This window comes from Somniosus microcephalus, chromosome 6 (assembly GCF_052327205.1).
Source record: "Somniosus microcephalus isolate GS21.2 chromosome 6, FLI_Smic_1.0, whole genome shotgun sequence".
In the NCBI taxonomy this organism is placed as follows: domain Eukaryota; kingdom Metazoa; phylum Chordata; class Chondrichthyes; order Squaliformes; family Somniosidae; genus Somniosus; species Somniosus microcephalus.
In genome coordinates this window covers 201970225-201995411 of record NC_140992.1, presented here as the reverse complement: position 1 = coordinate 201995411, position 25187 = coordinate 201970225, and the positions used below count along the sequence as shown (strand labels likewise).

General features: G+C 45.5%; 1 protein-coding gene across 5 annotated transcripts in view; it reads left to right on the top strand.

Moving 5' to 3' along the window:
* LOC147116367 (uncharacterized) overlaps window positions 1-25187 on the top strand; it is a 53454-nt gene that overhangs the window by 2478 nt on the left and 25789 nt on the right. For 2 of the 5 annotated variants that reach the window (XM_085991229.1, XM_085991227.1), the window contains exons 2-3: window positions 4909-5004; window positions 10573-10646. In XM_085991229.1, coding sequence (XP_085847355.1) covers window positions 4909-5004; window positions 10573-10646 — 170 coding nt within the window. Of the gene's footprint in view, window positions 1-4908; window positions 5005-9519; window positions 10552-10572; window positions 10647-25187 lie in introns of those variants that run through there. The other 3 variants (XR_015078797.1, XM_085991228.1, XR_015078796.1) reach the window with 3 other exon arrangements.

Here is a 25187-nt window from a genome sequence, read left to right as displayed (position 1 = left end):
CTCCCACCCCGCCATCTCCCACCCCGCCATCCCCCAACTGCCACCCCCCCATCTCCCACCCCGCCATCCCCCCATATCCCATCCCCCAACTCCCACCCCGCCATCTCCCCATCTCCCACCCCACCATCCCCCAAACTCCCACCCCGCCATCTCCCCACTCCCACCCTGCCATCTCCCATCCCCCAACTCCCACCCCGCCATCCCCCAACTCCCACCCCGCCATCCCCCAACTCCCACCCCGCCATCCCCCCATCTCCCACCCCGCCATCTCCCCAACTCCCACCCCGCCATCTCCCCACTCCCACCCCGCCATCTCCCATCCCCCATCTCCCACCCCGCCATCCCCCCATCTCCCACCCCGCCATCCCCCCATCTCCCACCCCGCCATCTCCCCAACTCCCACCCCGCCATCCCCCCATCTCCCACCCCGCCATCTCCCCATCTCCCACCCCGCCATCCCCCCATCTCCCACCCCACAGAGCCGGCAATCTGTGTAATCACCCAAATCAGGGAAACTGAAGAAAACTTCGACTCTTCCGTAGTCAGTATGCTGTTAAACCCCCACTAAAAGTTAGACCCAAAGGGATTAAGTGTAACTAGGGTTTTGACAGCGTTATTACTGCTAAACAAAGGTTAAGGGCCTGAAAAACGAATGTAAATTAAAATTTTTAAGAAACTTTTTTTTTTAAATGTAATTTGTTTTTAGTTTGTCCCTCTTTATTTCAGGTTTGCCTTTTCCCCTTGTGAGAACCCCCATCTTTGTTGTGCTCTCTTTAACATTTTTTAAAAAGTTAGAATTTTAAGAGCTTACCCACTCCCTTGTTCGCTGTCTGAGAATTCTACCTTTTGATTGGCTGCTTAGACAGCTTGTTGACATCACAGCAGCTCGCACAAGGGGGTCCCCACCATACTTCGCTGCTTTGAATTGAATGTCGTAAAACCCGAAGTTCTCGACACAGGGATCGCGAGATCCTTGTGCGAAGCGTGCTTCGGGGCCAGCAGCAAACGCCTTCGCTTCGCCGCAGACCGCAGATTCCACGCCATTGTGTTCATGAGGGAGAAGGAACTAGATGTCCATCTCGAAAGACACTGCCGCCCTCTTCGCATGCACCATTCAACTGCTTCTTAAACATTTCCGGGTTTCTCCTCCATTACCCTATGTTCCACGAATTGAGAAACAGCAACAAGGGTACGGTAGCATAATAGTTATTTTACTGGACTAGTAATCCAGAGCCCTGGACTAATGAGTTCAAATCCCACCATGGCAGCTTGGGAAATTTCAATTCAGTTTAAAAAATCTGGAATAAAAAGCTAGTATCAGTAAAGGTGACCATGAAACTACCAGATTGTCATAAAAACCCATCTGGTTCACTAATGTCCTTTAGGGAAGGAAATCTATCGTCCTTACCTGGTCTGACCTATACGTAACTCCAGTCCTCTGAAATGGCCTAGCAAGCCACTCAGTTATACCAAACCGCTACAGAAAACAATAATAAGAATAAAACCAGATGGACCACCCGGCATCGACCTCGGCACCGGCTTCAGACACGACAAAGGCAAAGTCGTCCTCACTAACATCTGGGGACTTGTGCCAAAATTGGGAGAGCTGTCACACAGACTAGTCAAGCAACAGCCTGACATAGTCATACTCACAGGATCCTACCTTTGAGCAAATGTCCCGAACTCCTCCATCACCATTCCTGGGTATGTCCTGTCCCACCGGTAGGACAGATCCACCAGGGCTGGCAGCACAGTAGTATATAGTTGGGAAGGAGTGGCCCTGGGAGTTCTCAAATTTGACTCCGGACCCCACGAAGTCTCATGGCTTCAGATCAAGTATGGGCAAGGAAACTGCCTGCTGATTACCACCTACCGCCCTCCCTCAGCTGATGAATCAGTACTCCTCCATGTTGAACACCACTTGGAAGAAGCACTGAGGGTAGCAAGGGCACAGAATGTACTCTGGATGGGGGACTTCAATGTCCATCACCAAGAGTGGCTCGGTAGCACCAATACTGACTGAGCTGGTCGAGTCCAGAAGGACACAGTTGCCAGTCTGGGCCTGTGACAGGTGGTGAGAGAACCAACACGAGGGGAAAAACCTACTTGAACTCGTCCTCACCAATCTACTTGTCGCAGATGCATCTGTCCATGACAGTATTGGTAGCAGTGACCACCGCACAGTCATTGTGGAGACGAAGTCCCATCTTCAAACTGAGGACACCCTCCATCGTGTTGGATGGCACTACCACCGTGCTAAGTGGGATAGATTCAGAACAGATCTAGCAGCTCAAAACTGGGCATCCATGAGGCACTGTGGGCCATCAGCAGCAACAGAATTGTATTCCACCACAATCTGTACCTCATGGCCCCCAGCATATCCCTCACTCTACCATTACCATCAAGCCAAGGGACCAACCCTGGTTCAATGAAGAGTGTAGAAGAGCATGCCAGGAGCAGCCCCAGGTGTACCTAAAAATGAGGTGCCAACCTGGGGATGCTGCAAGACAGGACCACATGCATGCTAAACAGCAGAATCAGCATGCTATAGACAGAGCTAAGTGATTCCACAACCAACGGATCAGATCAAAGCTCTGCAGTCCTGCCACATCCAGTCGTGTGTGATGGTGGACAATTAAACAACTAATAGGAGGAGGAGGCTTCATGAACATCCCCATCCTCAATGATGGAGGAGCCCAGCACGCGAGTGCAAAAGACAAGGCTGAAGCGTTTGCAACCATCTTCAGCCAGAAGTGCCGAGTGGATTAACCATCTCTTGAGGTCCCCACCATCACAGAAGCCAGTCTTCAGCCAATTTGATTCACTGCATGTGGTATCAAGAAACGGTTGAGCGCACTGGATACAGCAAAGGCTATGGCCCCGACAACATCCTTGCCTTCGTGCTGAAGACTTATGCTCCAGAACTACCTGCACCTCTAGCCAAGCTGTTCCAGTACAGCTACAAAACTGGCATCTACCCGACAATGTCCTTGGAGTCCACAGAAAGTAGGACAAATCCAATCCAGCCAATTACCGCACCATCAGTCTATTCTCATTCATCAGCAAAGTGATGGAAAGTGTTATCGACAGTGCTATCAAGTGCCACTTACTCACCAATAACCTGCTCACCATTAACCAGAAACTTAACTGGACCAGCCACATAAATACTTTGGCAACAAGAGCAGGTCAGAGGCTAGGTATTCTGCAGCGAGTGTCTCACCTCCTGACTCCCCAAAGCCTTTCCACCATCTACAAGGCACAAGTAAGGAGTGTGATGGAATACTCTCCACTTGCCTGGATGAGTGCAGCTCCAACAACACTCAAGAAGCTCAACACCAAGCAGGATAAAACAGCCTGATTGATTGGCACCCCATCCACCACCTTAAACATTAACTCCCTCCACCACCGGCGCATCGTGGCTGCAGTGTGTACCACCTACAAGATGCACTGCAGCAACTCACCAAGGTCTCTTCAACAGCAACTCCCAAACCCACGACCCCTTCCACCTAGAAGGACAAGGGCAGCAGGTGCATGGGAACACCATCACCTCCAAGTTCCCCTCCAAGTCACACACCATCCTGACTTGGAAATATATCGGTGGTGGGTCAAAATCCTGGAACTTCCTCCCTAATAGCACTATGGGAGCACCTTCACCACAGGGACTACAGCGGTTCAAGAAGGCGGCTCACCGCCACCTTCTCAAGGGCAATTAGGGATGGGCAATAAATGCTGGCCTTACCAGCAACGCCCACATCCTCGGAATGAATTTAAAAAATCTTACATTTGAATATCTCAAGGTGAGGAGGAAGAGAAGACCTGAGGGCAACCAGAGAGATTGGGGGGGGGGGGGGGGAACATTGAAAGAATTGAGACAAGTGGCGTGGTGGATTGATTTAGAAAGTTGGAGACAGGGACATGAGTGACTAAATGATCAGTCACTGATGGTAGAGCAGAGGAAGCAGGGAACAAGCACTGAGCCATAGTTAGAATGAAAGGTGTGGACAGGGAGGAGGTCACTTGGGTGGGAAGGGGTGAGGCTTGTAAACGAGAATAAGGACCTTGCAATCAATATGCTAGGGTACAGAATCAAAGTGGGATAAGGGTAATGTTAGTTATACAAAACGACTTGGGGTAAGAGTTTTGGATTAATTGAAGTTTCTGAAGGGTGGAGGAGGGGAAGGGATGCCCTTGAGGAGGAGAGGGGAGGCCTTTCAGGCAGTCACTCTTTGTATGATGTAGTGCTGTGACATCAGCCCTAAATTTGCAATTTATCTGAACCTGTGGCCCTTGTCCTACTGTCGTGGTTTAGTTTACAATATTGTACGGGATTTATCTTTTCTGTGCCATTTGTATATCTCTGTATATAGAGGCAGAGACGCAGAATGGCACAGGGCTTTAGGAAGCTGGTGAGGCATGGCATTTAGGTCGGAAATTCCAGAGAGTCGGATCAAGGCAGCTGAAGGCAGGGCTGCCAATGGTGAGACAAAGGGAGGAGAGCCAGAGTCAGAGGAGAGGGTTGTAATGCTGGAGAAGGTTACTGAGATAGGGCAAGGTAAGGCTTGAAGGGGTTTAAAAACAAAGACAAGAATTTTAAATTTGAGGTGTTCTGAAAAGAAGTTTGGGGTGGCGGAGGGGCGGGGATGATCCCTTCTTCATCTTCTTAGCCTGTAATGGAGTGCACCCAAATATCTGTTGCTTAAATTAATGGACTGGAAACTTGATGTGCTCCTTTACCACCGTGATCCTTCCCATCTGATTTTCCTCTATGTGCTCTGCCCCAATGCAAAGGAGAAAAATCTTCCCTCATAAATCTAGTTTGTAAAACAGAAGACCATTGTTTCTGGTTAATTCGGTGTCCTGTGATGTGGAAATCAGTAGTTATTAAGCTTCTCTATTCATTTTCATCAGCAGCAAAGCCAGTATCGGAACACTCCCTGTCCAATCTTCAATTGGCAAAGAAGCTGATGATTAAAAGAGGATCTTCGTTAATTTTGTGGAGAGAAGGTGAATATAACTGGCGTGCCTAATTCTCAGTGCTTAATTCTGCAGTCAGATATCATGAGATTTTAGAGAAAGTGACATTTGAAAGTAAAGAAAGAAATAACTTGCATTTATGTGATGCCTTTCGCAACCTCGGGACATCTCAAAGCGCTTTACACCCAATTAAGTACGTTTTTGAAAAGTAGTTCAGTTAAACTACACTTCGGTGTGAGTTTGTTTTGAACAACATCCAGTCAGTTTTTTTGGTTGTTGAATGGAGCCTTGTCATTACCAGCCCAACAACAACAACTTGCATTTATATAGTGCCTTTAACATAGAGAAACTTCCCAAGGTGCTTTTACAGAAACATAATCAGACAAAATTCGACACAGTATATATTTAGTTTATGGGATGACTGCACAAGGCTGTATCATTGTTTCATGCAGCTAACAATTTTCTATGGTTTACAACTCCTCTCTAGTTTGTTTCGAATGAAAAAGGGAATGGTAAGATTTAGCAACTGCTGCTCAAAATAGATTGGATGATTCAACCCAGAAATATTTTCAGATCAACGGAATGGCCCATTCCCCCTCCACACTTGGCAATTTCAATTCCAAAGAAATAGACTGGACTGCTAGAGATTGCACAGCAGTGCAACTGAAATATAGGATCCCTGAGTGTAATTAGAGGTTCAGCATTTAAGAAAAAGACACATTACAGAACAAACCTAAAATCACCTTGGGTTCTGGGCAATACTCTGCCTGTGCTGATTCAGATAGCTCAAAATGTTACAACACAGCAGAGATTAAAAAGGCAGCCTCAGCATTAATGTACTGTTTAAAAGGCTTTCCATTTTGCCAGGGAAACATAAACTGCAATGATATGATTTACGTTATTCTGGCACAAAATACATACCTTGCTTGCTAGAGCATGATGCTATCGTGCATTGCTTTCCTCACATCAGTTACATTTACCTCCTCTTGACTTCCGGTGTGAGCATCCTATTTTAAACATCAGCCCATATTGCCAAGTAAAAAAATCAGACAGAACAGGGAGTGCTCTGATACTGGCTTTGCTGTAGAGTATTAATTGATTATGAATTAATTAATTAATTGAAAACCATAATAACTAATGCTGCCACATCACAGGTCATAGAAATAACTGGAAACAAACAGCGTTCTGTTTTAAAAACTAGACTTCTGAGGGATGTTCTTTCTCTTTTGAGCCAATGAGTAAAGATTTGTCTAGACAGAGCCCAGGTGATCCTTCCCGCCCAATGTTCCTCTCGGCGCACCGTCCAGTCGATTTGTTTATGGCCAAGTGCCAAAGAGGAACATCTGCCTTTTGCTATCCGGCTTAAACGTAAGGAATTTCTGCCCTAAAACCCCATTCCAAAAAGGAATGGAGATATTGAGTACAAAAGTAGAGAAGTTATGCTGAACCTTTATAAAGCGCTGGTTAGGCCACAACTTGAGTATTTCGTCCAGTTCTGGTCACCACACTTTAGGAAGGATGTGAAGGCCCTTGAGAGGGTGCAGAGGAGATTTACCAGAATGGTTCCCGGGATGGGGGTGGAGAAGCTGGATTTGTTTTCATTAGAGCAAAGGAGGTTGAGGGGAGATTTGATAGAGGTGTACAAGATTATGACGGGTTTGGATAGGCTAGACGGGGAAAGGCTGTTCCCACTAGTTGATGGTACAAGGACTAGGGGACACAGATTTAAGGTTTTGGGCAAGAGATACAGGGGGATGTGAGGAAAAACTTTTTTACACAGCGAGTGGTAATGACCTGGAACTCGCTGCTGACGGAAGTGGTGGAAGCGGAGACACTCAATATTTTCAAGGGGAGACTGGATAGGCACTTGAGGGAAATAAACCTGCAGGGCTACGGGGATAGAGCGGGGAATGGGACTGACTGGATTGCTCTAGAGAGCCGGCACGGACTCGATAGGCTGAATGGCCTTCTTCTTTGCCTCTATGACTCTATGAATGATTGCCCCAGCTTATTTGCTCTGCCACCCTCTAGCTCAGCGGACTGGCGGGCACAGGCCAGCAGGTGCGCATGAGCAGCCAAGGAAGATTCACCTACTGCATTGCTTCCTCCCCCTGGATCTCCCGCACACACACAACCCTTCACTGCATTGCTGCCTCAAATGCTTTGCAGTTGTGATGGACGTAGGACGTAGTTTCAGACTTACATTTTCTCAAAGTCCCTCAGCAAAAATAATGTTTCATTAAAAGGGGAGGTACGATGAAAGTGATAGCAACAGAGCAACAATAAAGAAAAAATATTTAGCACACAGAATCATCTATATTCCTGACCGTATCAATTCAAACAGCTCCACTATATTGCCAACAGTGACCACAGCATCACATTGGCTACCTGGATGCTTTGATACTGCAGCAGATGCCTAGGACACTATTTCCTGCAATCGATTGCCATGATAGTTGGCAGCTAGGTACTTTTCACCTTTGGGTGGAAACACCCAAGCAGTTCTCTTAAAAAAATGTTGATTATGTCTTTACATCTGGATGGCCTGTGGAGAAGAACGTGTTTGGGAAAAATATTACCATGGAAACCAATCATAAGCTCATGAAACCATTTTCAAAAAGTCTAATTGGTGCCTCAAACAGCTCCAGAATGTGATGTTATGTCTTCAAAAGTGGAAATCTGAAGTTGCCTGTGAGAGGCGAGGAGATGTCCCTTGTTGACACATTGAGCGGAGTGTACCTACTTTACATTGTCAACAAAGATTGACAATCAGGAAGCATATTGATTGACACACGCTCTGAAACAGTAAAAGAAATCAAAGATGTGAATGTGCTGCAATATTTACCCCTACCTGACGATGGAAGAACCAAGATTCATCAAGCTACTAAGAAGAGGAGGACCGCCAACTGTTGAGAATGGCAATAAGCACAAGAATGACCAGACACGAGAGAAGTGCCATCCCAGAGTGCTGTGTATTTCAGTATTCCAGATGAACTGGGCATACAGGATGGATTCGTATTGAAGGGAGAATTTGTAGTTATACTGCAAAGTACCAGAGAAGATATTCAGCAGAGAGTTTCATTGAAGCCACGTCGGAATCCAAGGCTGTCTTCAGAGAGTTAGAAAGGTGATTTACTGTCTTCTGATGAATAAGGACAGTGAGAGGCACATACCAAGGTGTGATATAGGAAAGCACTTTCAAGATAAGCAACAAAAGACCTCCTTATCAGTCGCCAAATACAGGAGAAAAAAGAGTTTGATCGGTTCATACAAACCAAGCCTGGAAACTAGCAAAAGCTGACCAACAGCTTCAAAAAAGCTGGCACAGGCCCTAAATAGCTGACATCTAAGAACAATCCTGCTTATAAGCCTATGACGTGTGAATACAAGAAGTTACATGGGCTTGTGATTTACGCTGTAGGTATATCCAACTTTTAGTGGGAAAAAAACTACAAGCACAAGAAATCCTGAAGGGGGAAATCCAAATGTTGAAGGCACAAAATTAGTGGTGAATTTCTGAGGGCGGGGGAATCCGGGGATATGCTGCCCTGGAAAATTTTGAAATGATCCATGCTGGTTAATTTTAAGCAATTTTATAATTCACAATTGATGATTTTTTATTTTTTTTAATTCATTGCCCGATCCCTCTCAGTCAATGCTGGACTTCTTCCTCTTCCACCTCATTGTGCTGCCACCAGCTTCTCCCCTTTCCCCCCAAGACACTGCTCTCAGCTTCTGCCACCTTCCTTCCCCCTTCATTTCCATCCATTACCCTAGCCCTTCCATATCTTTGCCATCCATTTCCATTATCCCTCCTTTGCTATCTATTTCCCCTTTCCTTGTCTCCTTCAGTGCTATCCACTTCCTCTTTCCTTTTGCCTTCATTAATATTCATTTCCCTCTTTTTCTCCCATTTATTCCCATTAATTTCCCACCTGATCCCTTGGTGCTGCTACCAGCAAGCCGCAGTGGCCAGAAGCACTTCCATTAGCAACAGGAGCAGTGTTGAGGGAAGAGGGGTCCAGTCCATGCTGATTTTTGTCAGCTCATGTTCAGACCAAGGTGCACAAAATGCTGAAGCCAGTATGAAACACTGACGGTTGGCAGGCATGTCTGGTTAAACCAAGCGGAAGAAATTACCTCATATTTTCTATTTGTAAACCTCCCATGGAGTTTTCATAGTGACTCAGAGGTCGTGACCTTTTATAAGCAAGTGGACCTTTTGCGACATTTCTTACAAGCAGGTGAGACAATGTGGTTTGTGGCCCTGTGTTATTTGGTTTGTAACAATGTGGGAGGGGTGTAGTAGTAATCCAGAGGATTGGGAGAATCAGCATTGGTACTTTTTTGGGGGTAGTTGGTAATTGGGGTATAGAAGTGAAGGGAGAGGGTTGGGGAGTCGTTGCAGGGTAGAAACCTTAATGAGGTACTGAGTATTTAGGGGATTGAATGAGCAAGGTTTGCAAAGACCTGTTCCATCTCCAACTTTTTCCAGTTCTGATGAAAGGTCATCGACCTGAAACGTTAACTCTGTTCCTCTTTTCACAGATGCTGCCTGACCTGCTGAGTATTTCCAGCATTCTCTGTTTTTACATCATTGGATCATTGGCTGTAAAGCACTTTGGGACGTCCTGAGGCTATATAAATGACAATTTCCCCCCCCCCCAAAGTGTGCTACTTAGATTTTGGGTCGTTGTGTGGAGGGATAAACGCAGTTGCAAACAGGAGTTGAAAATAAAAATATTGTGGGAAATATGAGTTAAGGGAAAAAGATAGAGAGGTAGAGAAATTCCTAAATAAAAATAACAGACAGCGGAGAAGAGCCTTCCAAAAAAAGTACAGTGGGGAATAAGTCTTCAGAAAAAAGGACAATGGGAGAAGAAGAACTGTGAGAAATGGGGCTTTTAAAAAAGAGACCAAGACACAGAAAAAAAACAAGGTGCTTACCATTGATTAAATAAAGAGTGGGATCAGGAATATAAAAAACAAAGAGGGTCAAGAGGGGTTAATGAAACAACAGGGATAAACAAAATAACAAAGAGGTACACTATGAACAGGGCTATAAAATACAGAGATAGAGAAAAAAGAACTAGGGTGTTGATAAAAGGGCAAAATTGGGGAAACAAAAAAAATGAAGGCAATACAATGATGCCTCTGAGAAAAAAAATACAAGGAGCCTGCAAAAACAAGTAGGGAAGAAGTGAGGCTACAGAAACTTGCATTGAAAGAGCTGCTGTTCGATTTATGATGATGCAATGCAATGGGGCTGGAAGGACCATATCATGTGATCATCCCCAGCCAATGGCTAGTAACTATACAAGTAGCGATTGGTGTCACAGTGTTATCTAGTGGGAGGTTCAGCTCGGAGAATTGAATCATCAGCGTTGAATTAATTTGGAAAATTGAAGGGTTACTGGAATCACGTGACAAAATTATGACTCACAAAGTAAGGGTGACAAACAGGAAGCGTGTGTTAAATGCAAGACTTTTTAATATATTATAGATTACTCTGATTTGTTTGAAATTGACAGACTGACTAATAAATAAATGGAAATAAGTCACTTTTAAGATGAAATCTCATTTTGCACTCTGATGTTCCAGATGTAACACCCTTATTTAAAAAGGGCAGTAGACAGAAGGCTGGAAACTATAGGCCGGTTAGCCTAACATCTGTGGTAGGTAAAATTTTGGAGTCCATTATTAAGGAGACAGTAACAGGACATTTGGATAATCATAATTTAATAGGACAAAGTCAGCATGGTTTTATGAAGGGGAAGTCATGTTTGACAAATTTGCTGGAGTTCTTTGAGGAAGTAACATATAGGGTGGATAAAGGGGAACCAGTGGACGTAGTGTATTTAGACTTCCAAAAGGCATTTGACAAGGTGCCACACAAAAGATTATTGCTTAAGATAAAAAATCACGGGATTGGGGGTAATATTCTGGCATGGATAGAGGATTGGCTATCTAACAGAAGGCAGAGAGTTGGGATAAATGGTTCATTCTCAGACTGGCAATCAGTAACTAGTGGTGTTCCGCAGGGGTCAGTGCTAGGTCCCCAACTCTTTACAATCTATATTAACGATTTGGAGGAGGGGACCGAGTGTAACATATCAAAGTTTGCAGATGATACTAAGATGGGAGGGAAAGTAGTGAGTGAGGAGGACATAAAAAACCTGCAAGGGGACATAGACAGGCTAAGTAAGTGGGCAGAGATTTGGCAGATGGAATACAATACTGGAAAGTGTGAGGTTATGCACTTTGGCAGGAAAAATCGTAGAGCAAGTTATTATCTTAATGGCAAGGAACTAGAAAGTACTGAAGTACAAAGGGATCTGGGGGTCCTGGTGCACGAAACTCAAAAGGTTAGTATGCAGGTGCAGCAAGTGATTAAGAAGGCCAATGGAATGTTGGCTTTCATTGCTAGGGGCATAGAATATAAAAATAGGGAGGTATTGCTTCAGTTGTACAAGGTATTGGTGAGACCGCACCTGGAATACTGTGTACAGTTTTGGTGTCCATACTTAAGAAAGGACATACTTGCTCTCGAGTCAGTACAAAGAAGTTTCACTCGGTTAATCCCGGGGATGAGGGGATGGACATATGAGGAGAGGTTGAGTAGATTGGGAGTCTACTCATTGGAGTTCAGAAGAATGAGAGGCGATCTTATTGAAACATATAAGATTGTGAAGGGGTTGGATCAGGTGGATGCGGGGAGGATGTTCCCGATGATGGGTGAAACTAGAACTAGGGGGCATAGTCTTAGAATAAGGGGCTGCTCTTTCAAAACTGAGATGAGGGGGAACTACTTCACTCAGAGGGTGGTAGGTCCATGGAATATGCTGCCCCAAAAAGCTGTAGAAGCTACATCATTACATAAATTTAAAACAGAAATAGACAGTTTCCTAGAAGTAAAGGGAATTAAGGGTTATGGGGAGCGGGCAGGAATTTGGACATGAGTCTAGGTTTGGATCGGTCATGGCCCTGTGGGTAGCGGAGCGGGCCCAGGGGCCGTGTAGCCTGATCCTGCTCCTATTTCATGTGTCTAATTCTGTTAGATTCAGGAGATGGTTCTGTGATAGTGGATTGGCGGTTAGGATCAGATCAGCCATGATCTTATTGAATGGCGGAGCAGGCTCGAGGGGCCGATTGGCCTACTCCTGCTCCTATTTCTATGTTCTTATGGGGTAATATCAGACAGTGAACCACCACTTAACTCCTGGGAATTGTAGGAGTTTGCACAACAGAATGTTCAGTCATGTCATGAGAAGCAAGAACTTGAATTTATATACCATTCATCAACTCAGGATGTCCCAACGCACTTCACAGTCAATGAAGTATTTTGAAGTGTAGTCACTGTTGTAACGTAAGGAAATGCGATAGTCTGCGCACAGCAAAGTCCCACAAACAGCAATGAATTAAATGACCAGATAATCTATTTCGGTGATGTTGGTTGAGGGATAAATGTTGGTCAGGACAGCAGTATAACTCACTGCCCTTCTTTGAAGAGTACCATGGGATCTTTTATGTTCACTTGAAAGGGCAGGTTTAACATTTCATCTTGAAGATGACACCTCTGACAGTGCAGCACCCCCTCAGTACTGCACTGGAGTGTCAGTGTGGATTATGTGCTCAAGTCTCTGGAGTGGGCTTCAATACCACTGAGCCAAGGCTGATACCTTGGAGAAAGAGAAGTTGCCAGAATTTAATCAAATGGTAACTGGATCCTAGCAAAAATGTAACAGCAGGTAGATATCAGATCTTGCTGTGTAATAACAAAGTTTGGAATTAATTTTAGGAGGAACTAGAGACAGTTGCAAAGAGCAGCAGAGTCACCATTTGTAGGGAGAATTTGGGTAATGCAAATAATACAAATGGAACTGTTTAGTTAATGCCCAGTCAAGAAACTTCAGCTACAGCAACAGAAGACAACAGGAAATGACAGGGAGAACCATCAGCAAAACTGTGAGGCCACAGCTTGGTCCACCGGCCTCTTTGGGATAGTACCGGATAGAACTGCTCAGCTGCAGGCTCCCATCGCAGTCCCGGAGGGTGCTCGCTGGTGGATGAGGGGGTGCGAGTTTGTCTCAGGTGAGGTTGGGGGGTTGCTGGGGGGTGAGCAGTGGCTAACAGCAGCCTGTGCTTTGAACGTGGAGCTGGCAGGGGCACTCCTGTTCCACATTAAGGTAAGTAAAATCTTGAAACTTACCTTCTGGGTGGCAGCCTCCAGAGGTCCCTTTAAAGATCGCTGGTTTAGCCGCACTGTGCCTGAAAAAGCTGACCTCAGTAGGAATGGTGCATACAGCGGTCAGTCACAAACCAATTTCACAAAGAGGTCTCGAACAGGGTATAAAACAAACAATATAGTTGGTGGAGAGGGAGAGGAATAGCTTGGGTCCAAGCTTCGGGAGTCTGGTGGTGACTATATGCCCATGTTTCTCGGTGTGGTGGTGATGCAGATTTTATCCCAGTACTTTTAACTTGCTCTCACAGCAGAAAGGCAGAGGACAACTCTCCTATGAACTGAAACCTGTGCCCTTATGTGTCCTATGAGTGGGATAGTGTGCCACAAGACTAACAGTTACCCTTTAATTACAGTATATTTCACCATAGATCGTGTACTCTCCTGTCAACTCTGAAAGGCTTTATGTATCTGGCTAAAACGAATAGAGAGATTTATTTACAAGTAAGATAATACATAAAAGTAGTAAGACACAGCAAGATAATCAATGCAGTAATACTTGGAAAACAATAAACTACAATCCATTGACAAAGAAAAGATAGTGTACCCTTTTTCCAAACAGGCAGTTCTAACAGTTGCCTCTCAGCATTACAAGGGAATTTTTTCATGTGGAACCCAAATAAGCAGCTGTTAAGCAAAGTGGATTTTGTGGGATTCTTAGCCAGCCAATCACACTGTCAGCTGTGTGCTTCCCAAGAAACTCAAAGCTTCTTTTAACATCTTGTTGGAATTTCCCATGTTAATTAAAAAGAGATGGAAAGGCTTAAAATAAAATAAAACAGCAAACTGATTAACCTTTTTAATGCTTACCCACCTGGGAAAATGTCATCAACTATTTATGAAGTGGTGAATAGGGACTATCAGCATTTCCTGGGTTACAAGCCAAAATCTCCTGATCTAAACAGAATTCTCACTTGGCAGAATGCAATAATTAAATCCAGTATGCAATGATCTTCTTTCAATAACACTGCTTGTGAAGAGTTTTAACTGTGTGATCGTCACATACAAGCTTCCGACGAGAAGGCCAAACTATTTAAGCTCTTGAAAATGTAACATTATTGGCAGTTGCCCACTATTGCCATTGGCAACAGCTTCGTGTTTAAGTGGATACTGTACCAGACTCTTACCTTTTCCTGCAGATGCTTTGTTATCAAGCCACTTGCTGACTGTGTAACACTATCACTTGCTGGAGTTCTCCAGTGAAGCAGACATTTTGTTTCCCATACTGCACTGAAGTGAACCTGGGAAGCAGTTATGAAATCAATATGTGTATTTGTTGATGTTGGGAAGTTTATATAGTTAAAGAAAAAGAGGACAATACTTAACATGCACAAGAGCTCTTGTTCACCAGCATACCCCCTTTGCTGAATCGAGATCAAGGGGGACTGTGCAGAACGACTTACTGTGATAGTGCAAGAATGTATTTTGTGCTCTTTCAAATTTTCCCTTGCCGCTGGTTGATATTTTTGACCCATCCAAATGGGGATATTTAATGAAATTGGAGAACTACATTTTTGGAGCTCTATCTAGCCTGTGTTTTATAGAAAGAACATAGCGTTGATCATGTGGTTGGGGTGTTTGCAAGGGATTCTGGGAAATGTTCTTTTAAATGCAGCAGGGCCTTTTCTGTTCATGGGCCAGTGAGTGGTTTCTGTTCATGGGCCAGTGAGTGGTTTCTGTTCATGGGCCAGTGAGTGGTTTCTGTTCATGGGCCAGTGAGTGGTTTCTGTTCATGGGCCAGTGAGTGGTTTCTGTTCATGGGCCAGTGAGTGGTTTCTGTTCATGGGCCAGTGAGTTGTTTTTTCATGGGCCAGTTAACTGTTTCTCATGGATACCATGAGTGCATATAAAAAGCAGTGGTCTAACAGGGGAACAGGCCTGGAGTTGCAATCTGGTCCATGGCTTCAGACTCCCCAGAAATACAGGTTACTATAGAAAATTGCTGTTAGTCCTGATTGGTGTAGGGTGATTTCAGGGACTGGGTTTTCTCTCTGACTGTTTCCCCTACAGTTTGTGCTCATCCACAAACAAATCTTTCCAGGCTCCCCATGGCCTGCTTTCATCTGATTTTGAGAAATGTTCATAGTTTGACTGGAAATGATAAGAGTTTAAATCTGAATAAATTCCCAGTAAAGTTTCCTTCTATTAACTGATTGGGCACTGAAATTCCTTTGGTTGCTGAGGGTGTATTGCATTTACACATGGTGAGGGGGGTGGTGGTGGGGGGGTTGATGGGGAAGTGGGGCTGGATCCCAGATTCTGGTCCTGCTGGCATTCTGCCTATTTGAATTGGAACCTTAAATTCCAGTCAGGGTGGTGGGGGATGGTGGACTGTGAGCAGATCATCAACTCACCTGCGATTCACACATCAAGTGGACGTGTCGGAGGGTGTACCTAAGCTTCTCATGGAAATTCCCCCCATTATATCTTTGAAAGGCCTCAGGGGAATTCATGCCAGTTGAGCTCTGGCGTAAATCCCTTTGAGGCCCTCTAAAGGCCCCAAACCTTCACTAGAGTGAAGTAATCAATCCCAGAGAGGATCAATGGTCAAGATGGCGACCGAGACGGTCCGGCGCTAGTGCGCTCTCCCTGCTTCGGGCGGCCCGCTCTCACCGCTCGCTCCCGCAACCGGAGCGAGGTGTTCGGCGAGTCGGGCGGAGGCAGCGCAGCACATCAGGACGCAGCAGCAGCCACGTCGACCCGCTAGAGCACGTCGGCTGGCTGCTCCTCAGCCGGGAAGCATTCCGGCTGGGAGGAGGGGAGCCAAGCATGGTGGCCAGAGGCCGGACCGGAAGCAGGAGAAGCAGGCCCGGGCCGTCGGACCGTGGAGCCGGCGACTGTGAGGTGGAGGCCGCGGCGACCGGAGGATGTGTTCGGCGAGTCGGGCAGAGGCAGCGCAGCGCATTGAGCAGCAGCAGCAGCCATGACGACTCGCAGTCCGACTGGGAGGAGGGGAGCCGGGAATGGTGGCCAGAGGGTGAGCGGGAGAAGCAGGCCACCACACGTGGAGCCGAGCCGGCAACAGTGAGGAGGAGGCCGCAGTGATGAGGAAGACGGAGCGGTTGAGGGACATTGTGCTCCCACTGCCACTGGATGCCAAAGAATTGACTTTCTGAGCACGGTGCTGTAAAAATAGCTGACGTGTCCCTACGGGGAGTAAGCATTCCATTGTACTAGTACATATGGCAAATAAAATTGAATTGAATTGATGTTCTTCTCTAGTTGGAGTGGCTCCAATGGGAGATGAAGACCTATATTCAAAATGAATTTTTCTTTGACTCATTTGGGCATTCAGAAAACTGTTGTGCCTTAGATGGACAGATTGACGGGCTGGGGCAGCCTGGTGGGTGCCAGTGGCCCACCCCGGCTAGGTGAGTGTCCCTGTCCCTGGAATTTGGTATGGGATGTCCTACTTTGGGTGAGGTTTCTGCTTCACTGCACTTATCCCAGTGGATCGGGGCCCCAAGAACCTCCAGGCCATTCGGTCTCTCTCATTTTATAAGTGCACAAACTCCAGTGTACAAAACCTTTACCCTTATTTTTATACCCTGTGTAAGTTTAAGGTAACGAGGGGACAAAAGGTCATCTGGATATAGACAGTAAAAATATATATATATAAGAGACTTAGGGGGAAAAATTCGGTTGATTAGCGCCTCCTATTAGCGCCCTAAGAGGGCGTTAACAGGGCGCAACGCAACTAGCGCCCGAGCGTGGCGATGTTTGCGGTGCTCGTGAAATTGACCAGTTATTTTGCGGCGGCGTTAAACACTACTGCCACGATCTCCTGCGCCCACAGATCGTGACGTCAGTCGAGCGTGCAACGCCCCGGATCGCATATTGAGTGGCGCCCCCTGCCTAGTGCCTGCCGCAAGGAACGACAGGTAGAGGGGAACGTTTTCAAGTCGGCAAGGGGCTGGGGGAGCGCTATTTAAAGATGGGCGCTTCCTGCCTTTCCTTGTCGGCAAAATATTTGGTTTTAACGCTGCCCTAAGGAGTTTTGGCCCTCAGCACCACTTTTGAGGTTCTTGGGCCTATCCATTAGTGCTTCCAACACAATTGCTTTTGAGGTCACTCCAGGCCGAGATTCAAGGCTGCAATGAGCAGGGTGTGGCTGGCCAGCAAGATGGCCCCTCCCCTCTAAGAACTGGATGGCGCCTGTGTGTCTGTGTTCCATTGCTAACTGACATAACCTGAGCTTCGCCAGCGCTCTGAGGTAGCACCTCGCTCCCTGACGTTAGCGCCTTAAGAGAGGTGTGTAGTGCCTGATTTAGCGCTCAAATCACCTCCAGGGACAAGAGACGAATTTTGCAGTCGGAGGCGATAATTAGCGCCGGGCGCTAAACTTTGCACCCGGCCGATATTAGCGCCTCAAAATGGACGATACCGAATTTCTCCCCCTTAAACTGCACAAAGGTTTAGTCCTTTCTACTTCATCTTCTAATAGCTTATCTTATCCACACATGAGAATTATTTCCATTTGTTTGCATTACACAATTTACCTGCCACATCCCAAGGTCAATCTCCACAAAAATACCAATCGCTGATTCAGTTTTTTATCCTGAAGCCGAATGTGGCCAATAGATTCTGTTTCTGAGCTTTTAACTGACCTCTTCCAAATGGTTTGTGTAGGTACAGAACTGGTAAATGTGGTCCCAGCTCGAGGACCAAGCTCTTCCATCGGCTGACCAAACCACATCCATCCATTTAGGTGGAACAATGGTTTTGAGTCTAGGTAAACGTTTGGATTTTCCAGCTCAGTTTGAACAGTGGTTGAACAGCTGTGTCTCACAGTTGGCAGAATTGTGGCTGATTAAACACTGGTAGGCTTGACAGTGACTGAACTGGGGAGGCACATAAACAGAATAAGCAGTTGTAAGGTTTGTTAGGTGGGACTGTCGGTTCATAGGGAACCAATCGGATTCCACCAAGATACTCCAAAATAACCTGCTTCTACTATGCCTGAATTTGGCTTAATACAGTTTATTTTGGGGTTAAAATGGTGGATATATCTGTAGTGTTACCTTCAAGTAGGAGTTCCCTGTAAACTCAGGAAGTAGAACTGTACGATAGCAAAATACTGCAGATGCTGGAAATCCGAAATAACAACAGAAGACGCTGGAAAAACTCAGCAGGCCAGGCAACATCCGTGGAGAGAGAAATAGAGTCAACGTTTCAGGTCGAAACCCTTCGACCTGAAACGTTGACTCTATTTCTCTCTCCACGGATGTTGCCTGGCCTGCTGAGTTTTTCCAGCGTCTTCTGTTGTTATTAAGTAGAACTGTATGTGTAGCAGGGCTGGGTGGATAATATGGTGATAGGTACTGACTGCAGACTCAAGGTAACTAGCTTTCAATATGTCCTTGGTAATACTTAACTAAAAGTAAGACAAGTTTTTGTACATAGTGTCAGAAGTGGCATCTGTAAAAATATACCAGTGAACTAATCACCACCCAAAAGAAAAGCAAATAAATATACTGATTTACTGGATGGGGAGTAATGTAGAAGACATCATGCACTCTTTTGGATTACTGGACGAGGATGAAAAGAAAGTCGCTAACAAGAAATTTGAAAAGCATTTTGTGGTCGCAGAAAACTAATATTCAAGCAAGCTAAGTCTAACCAGCAGACACAAGTGGAAGGCAAAGTGTCAATTCATTTATTAATTAATTATACTGTCTCTCGGAACTCGTTGGTTGTGATGTTTTGAATAACAAATTAATCTGTGACAGGCTAGAGGCAGATCCGTGAGATGTAAAACTCTGCAAGATCCCAGGTGGATACAGAGTTGTCTCTTGAGAAAGCTATTAATCAGATGCGACAAAGCAAAATAGTTGCTTTAGAATGCACCTCACAGGATCTAATCAGATAGCTGTGCTGAAAATACAATTGTAACTAATGTAAAATTCATTATAATATAGGACTCTTTATAATTATGCACATCCCAGCAGCATTTCTGCCAGAGCAGGAGGCACAGAGCTAATTAAAGCACAAGCTGACAATTTTATTTTAAAAAATCAATTCTCAGTCGCCTGCTCCACTAAAGCCACTGAGCCGTTCAGTGCAGAGCAATAGCAGACCTCACAGGATCAGAAACTTTCACTGATTCTTTCAGTTAAATATTTTTAATCCATTGAATTCTTTCATTCGACGGTTTAAGATTTAGGAATTTCTTTATCGCTCTGCACTTTGCAAACCTTCTGCCATCAGATTTTCTTGCATTAACTTGGCTCTTGTAAATACACTGGATTCCTCATCAATTTTATTCACTGATCAGGAGTTCAGTGAGTTTTCTGCTGCCCAGTTCACTGAAGCTTTAAATTGTGGCGGACGATTGTTGGGATGTGAAGTGTTTCAGCCGTGATCTAATTGAATGGCAGAACTGGCTCGAGGGGCTGAATGGCCCACTCCTGTTCCTATGTTTCATGCAGTTCTGATCTGGTAGGCGGTTGAAATAACAGAACCTATGCAATTGGCAATTAGGTGCAGTTTGGGCTGAAAACATGATGTGTGCAGAGAAAATACTTAACAGGAATATGAATAATAAAAGTCAGTCAGTTAACAGAAGAGAATACAACAGCTGCAAACTGAAAGTAGTTTAAGACAGAGGGTGAAGCTGGTTAAATAAGCATGTGCTTTCACAGGCCAAAAGGCCTTTTCCTTCCTTGACTGTTCTTGTGCTACGTTTTCATAGAAACAGGAATAGGCCATTCAGTCCCTCGAGCCTGTTCCGGCATTCAATTAGACCATGGCTGATCAACCCAATTTATCCACCTTTGCTCCATATCATAGAATCATAGAAGTTTACAGCACAGAAGGAGGCCATTCGGCCCATCGTGTCTGTGCTGGCCAAAAAAGAGCTATCCAGCCTAATCCCACTTTAGAGCTCTTGGGCTGTAGCCTTGTAGATTACAGCATTTCAAGTGCATATCCAAGTACTTTTTAATTGCAATGAGGGTTTCTGCCTCTACCACAATTTTAGGCAGTGAGTTCCAGACCCCCACCACACTCTGGGTGAAAAAATTTAAAGAAAGAAAGACTTGCGTTATATATATATAGCGCCTTTCACAACCACCGGACATCTCAAAGCAATTTATAACCAATGAAGTACTTTTGAAGTGTAGTCACTGTTGTAATGTGGAAGTGCGGCAGCCAGTCTGTGCACAGCAAGCTCCCACAAACAGCAATGTGATAATGACCAGATAATCTGTCTTTTGTTATGTTGATTGTGGGATAAATATTGGCCAGGATACTGGGGATAACTCCCCTGCTCTTTTTTGAATAATGCCATGGAATCTTTTACATCCACCTGAGAGAGCAGACAGGGCCTTGGTTTAATGTCTCATCCGAAAGACAGCACCTCCGATAGTGCTTCACTCCTTCAGCATTGCACTGGAGTGTCGGCCTGGATTTTTGTACTTAAGTCTCTGGAGTGGGACTATGAACCCACAACCTTCTGACTCCGAGGCGAGAGTGCTACCCACTGAGCCACAACTGACACTCCAGCTCCCCTCTAATCCTTCTACCTTTACTTTAAATCTTAATTTAAATTTAAATATCCCTTGATACTCTTACCTAACAAAAGTCTATCGATCTCAGCCTTGAAAGCTCCAATGGATCCAGCATCCACAGCCTTTTGGAGGAGAGAGTTGCAGATTTCTGCTATCCTTTGTCTGAAGAAGTGTTTCCAGATTTCACTACTGGATGGCCTGGCTCTAATTTCAGTAAATATTTTCCTGTGTTCATTCACGATGGGCCGAATGGTCTCCTTCTGTGCTGTACGTTTCTATGATTCAGATAACCAGTTAATAATGCCAAAGGGAAGAGACCGGCACATCTGCCAGCAGGTGGTGCTGTTGACTCTCTGCAGTTACTCAAAGATGGGTTGGGCAACAAGGACACCAGAGCAGGGAGCTGACGCTAGGAGCAATGCATTTCAAAGTTTTCAGGTCTGGGAATACATTTATTTCTACAAATTATATTAAAAGTTTTTTTTAAATTTACACACCGATGCTTATTGTTCAGTAATTAGATGCAACACCAATGCTTGCCGTACAGTCCTCGGGCACAACAGATGCTGCTGTATCCATGAAACAGTTTCTGTGCAACGTGGAAACAGTGAAGTAACTCAGGGGTCAGGTCAGTGATCTGATTGCTGAACACACTAAAGCGAGGCCACCTCCAGTAGGTAGTCTCAGTGTTTGAGCTTCTCGTGGGTGTAGTATAACGCCAGCCGAGTGCAAAGCCACATTTTCAAGGTGTGCAACACCTCTCAGGGACTTTAGATACTTACTTTTGACTTTTATTAATGTTAAGAAAGAAGCGACATGCTCGCCCATGCTCTCATAATAAAAATGAGCCACCGGGGTGGGGCAGGACAGGTTGAGCTTAGTATGCCTTGCAACGAGGCACAGCCAGCAGTATAACCTAGGTCTGCCACTGTGCATTGCACTATATAGTCACCAGTCTGAGACCAATACCTGGAATATAATGGTAACGCTGGATCTCACTCCAGACCTTAAGCTCCATGTATTAGGGATTGAGTCGGTCTGCCGAAGAAGCCTTGACTCCCCAAAGCCTTTCCACCATCTACAAGGCACAAGTCAGGAGTGTGATGGAATACTTTCTACTTGCCTGGATGAGTGCAGCTCCAACAACACTCAAGAAGCTCGAAACCATCCAGGACAAAGCAGCCCGCTTGATTGGCCCCCATCCACCAACTTAAACATTCACTTCCTCCACCACCAGCGTACCGTGGCTACAGTGTGTACCATCTACAAGATGCACTGCAGCAACTTGCCAAGGCTTAGAGTCATAGAGTAATACAGCACAGATAGAGGCCCTTCGGCCCATCTTCGGCAGCACCTCACAAATCCGCGACCTCTACCACAAGGGCAGTAGGCACATGGGAACACCATCACCTCCAAGTTCCCCTTCAAGTCACACACCATCCTGACTTAGAAGTATCTCATCGTTCCTTCATCGTCGCTGGGTCAAATTCCTGGAACTGCCTCCCTAACAGCACTATGGGAGTACCTTCACCACACGAACTGCAGCGGTTCAAGAAGGCGGCTCACCACCACCTTCTCGAGGGCAATTAGGGATGGGCAATAAATGCTGGCCTTGCCAACGACGCCCACATCCCATGAACCAATAAAAAAAATAAACCAGGGGTAGGTTCTATTAACATTGGGGATTCCCAGAATAAATTCATTCCAGATTGATGTCTCCTCTGTAAACTCTGCCAAAATATTTTATTCCCACTTAAAACAAGAAATGCCACAGCAGCAATGAGTTCAGCACTAGCTATACTGCTTAAGCCGTTTGGACTTTTCACCAGTAAAACACCAGAACATTGAATTAAAAAGCCCCGTTGCCTGAGAACCATGCAAATTGAGTTGTCATCATGCTATAAAAAGCTTGTTGTAGTTAGGTGTGAGGTGATGCTGTGACTATTATACATGGGCTGTGCTATTTCTTAGTGGTGCCTGGGTAACCTCTCCCAGCTAATACTTGCTGTGTGGTTTTATATTACTTTGCCAGTATTTAGCAGTCACTGACTGATCACAGTAGCTGGGCATAGTCTACGTCAGGTGTCAATGCTGTTTCCTCCTATTCCAAATTTGTTCCTTTCTTCTTCCAAATCCTTCTGAAGGAGGTGACTGGTGCTGGGGTACTGGGATCGAGGAGCTCTTCAGTGGCCATTTTCATGTGTATGCACCAACACACTGAGGGTTGGGGAGGGTACCTAGCTCCTATAGCGTCAGCTGTGGCTCAGTGGGTAGCACTCTCTAGGTGGGAGGGGCTAGGAGTGAACCAGGCGTTACTGGTTGCCTGATTGCAGCAGGGAGTTGGAGTGAGTTTGTAAAAAGTTGGTGGTGGGTTTTGGGGTTTTTGTTTTCAGGTTTTAGGGCCTTTTTGGCCCACAAAAACTGCTGAGGGGTCCGGAGTGCTGGGCCCCTCGGAGGACAGTGTTCCCAAGAGGAATTTAATTAGGGAAGAAACTGTGGTTGGGAGGGAAAGAAAAAGGCCCAAAGATTTGGGCCCAGGAGGTTTGGAAAAGAAAACACGGTGGTGGTTCAGTGCGAGGATAAGCAGATACGAGCTTGGGATATTATCCAAGCGGTACATGAGGACTATGATGAGGGAAGCTGTTAAGTCCGTGAATGATTGAGACACGGACTAGCAGGAGAGAAACAAACAGAACTTTACTGGTGAAAGGCACAAACGAATCTAACAAAACAGAGGCTCTCTAGCGCCTTTTATACAGGGGTGGTCACTGCCGGTATTGCAGTCTGAGACCAGTTATTCTCTTAAAGGTACATACACAACAATTCCTCCCCTTTTAGATAAACAGTACATAACATTCATTTAACACTAATGATAATGAATTACAATCACAATTACTGTTGCTAGATACATTGGTTAAGTTTAAGCAATTATAAGTTCAGTCTTTGAGGAGGCTTCCTGATTCTGTCTGGATAATGCCTCTTTGGAGTATCAGGTTCTTCTGGCAATGTTGAGTCGAAATCAATGTCGTTGTTTGGTTCATCTGCTTCCAATATTACCGGTTCTGCGGTAGCTGCAATTGGAACGTCGATTTCATTACCAGGTGTATCAGATCGTGGTGTGGAGTTGACGTTTTCCACTGACTCTAGAATCTGATCAGCATGGCGTCTTACAATGCTCTCCCCAACGTCCACGGTATACATGAGAGGTCCTTGTCGTGTACAAATCGTTCCTGGCTGCCATTTCTCAGTGCGGTAGTCCCGGGCCAAAACTGGTTGACCTATCTTAAAACTCCTGGTCGGCCTTTCATTCATATTCTGAAACTGCCTGTTCTCCACATCTCTTCGGACGTTTGGCTTAACCAAATCCAAACGGCATCGTAGTCTTCGATTGAAGAACATCATGGCTGGAGTTTGGTTGGTAACCGCATGTGTCGCATTCCGGTAGGCAAACAAGAAGTTGTCCACCTTGTGTTGTAGGAGTATATCTTCATTACACATTGCCTTGATAGCCTTCTTGAATGTTTGGACAAACCTCTCGGCCAATCCATTAGTGGCTGGATCATATGGGGCAGAAGTGTAATGCTTAACACCATTGTTCTTTAAGAACCTCCGGAACTCTTCAGACACAAACTGTGGTCCATTGTCAGAGCAAATCTGTTCAGGCAGCCCATTCCTGGCGAATATGGTTCGTAAAACTGCGATAGTTTTTTCCGTGGTGGTTGAGGACATTTTTATTACCTCTGGCCACTTTGAATGTGCATCCACCGCAATTAAAAACATCGAGTCCATGAAGGGACCAGCAAAATCAATGTGCACCCTTTGCCATGGGGATGAGGGCCACTCCCATGGATGCAGAGGAGCTTGTGGTGGGGCGTTTTGGACCTTCTGGCATCCTGCACAGCTCTTGGTCATCTCTTCGATTTCTCTATCGATTCCCGGCCACCACACAAATGCTCTGACTAAGCTCTTCATTTTTACCCCACCCAGATGACCCTCATGAAGCTCATTGAGCACTCTATCCGTCAACTTAGGTGGAATTACTACTCTGGATCCACACATCAAGGTTCCCCTGCACACTGACAGCTGTTCTCTTCTTGACGAAAATGCTGGCAGCAGTGGTTCGCCATGTGCTGGCCATCCCTTCACCGTTAAATCATAGACCCGTGATAGTGTCGGGTCATTCCGTGTTTCCTTTTCGATGTTTGCATTCGTCACAGGGAGACATTCGACTATGGTCGAGTGAAATAACTCCATTGGATCCACTGCAAGGTCTTCTTCTTCCACCGTCGGCAACGGTAGACGTGACAATCCATCAGCATTTCCATGCTGTTTAGTTCCCCTGTACTCGATGTCATATTGATGTGCCCCTAGGAAAAGGGACCATCTCTGCAGCCGTTGTGCTGTCATTATCGGTACGCCCTTCTGAGGGTTGAAAATGGAGACAAGAGGTTGATGATCGGTTAGTA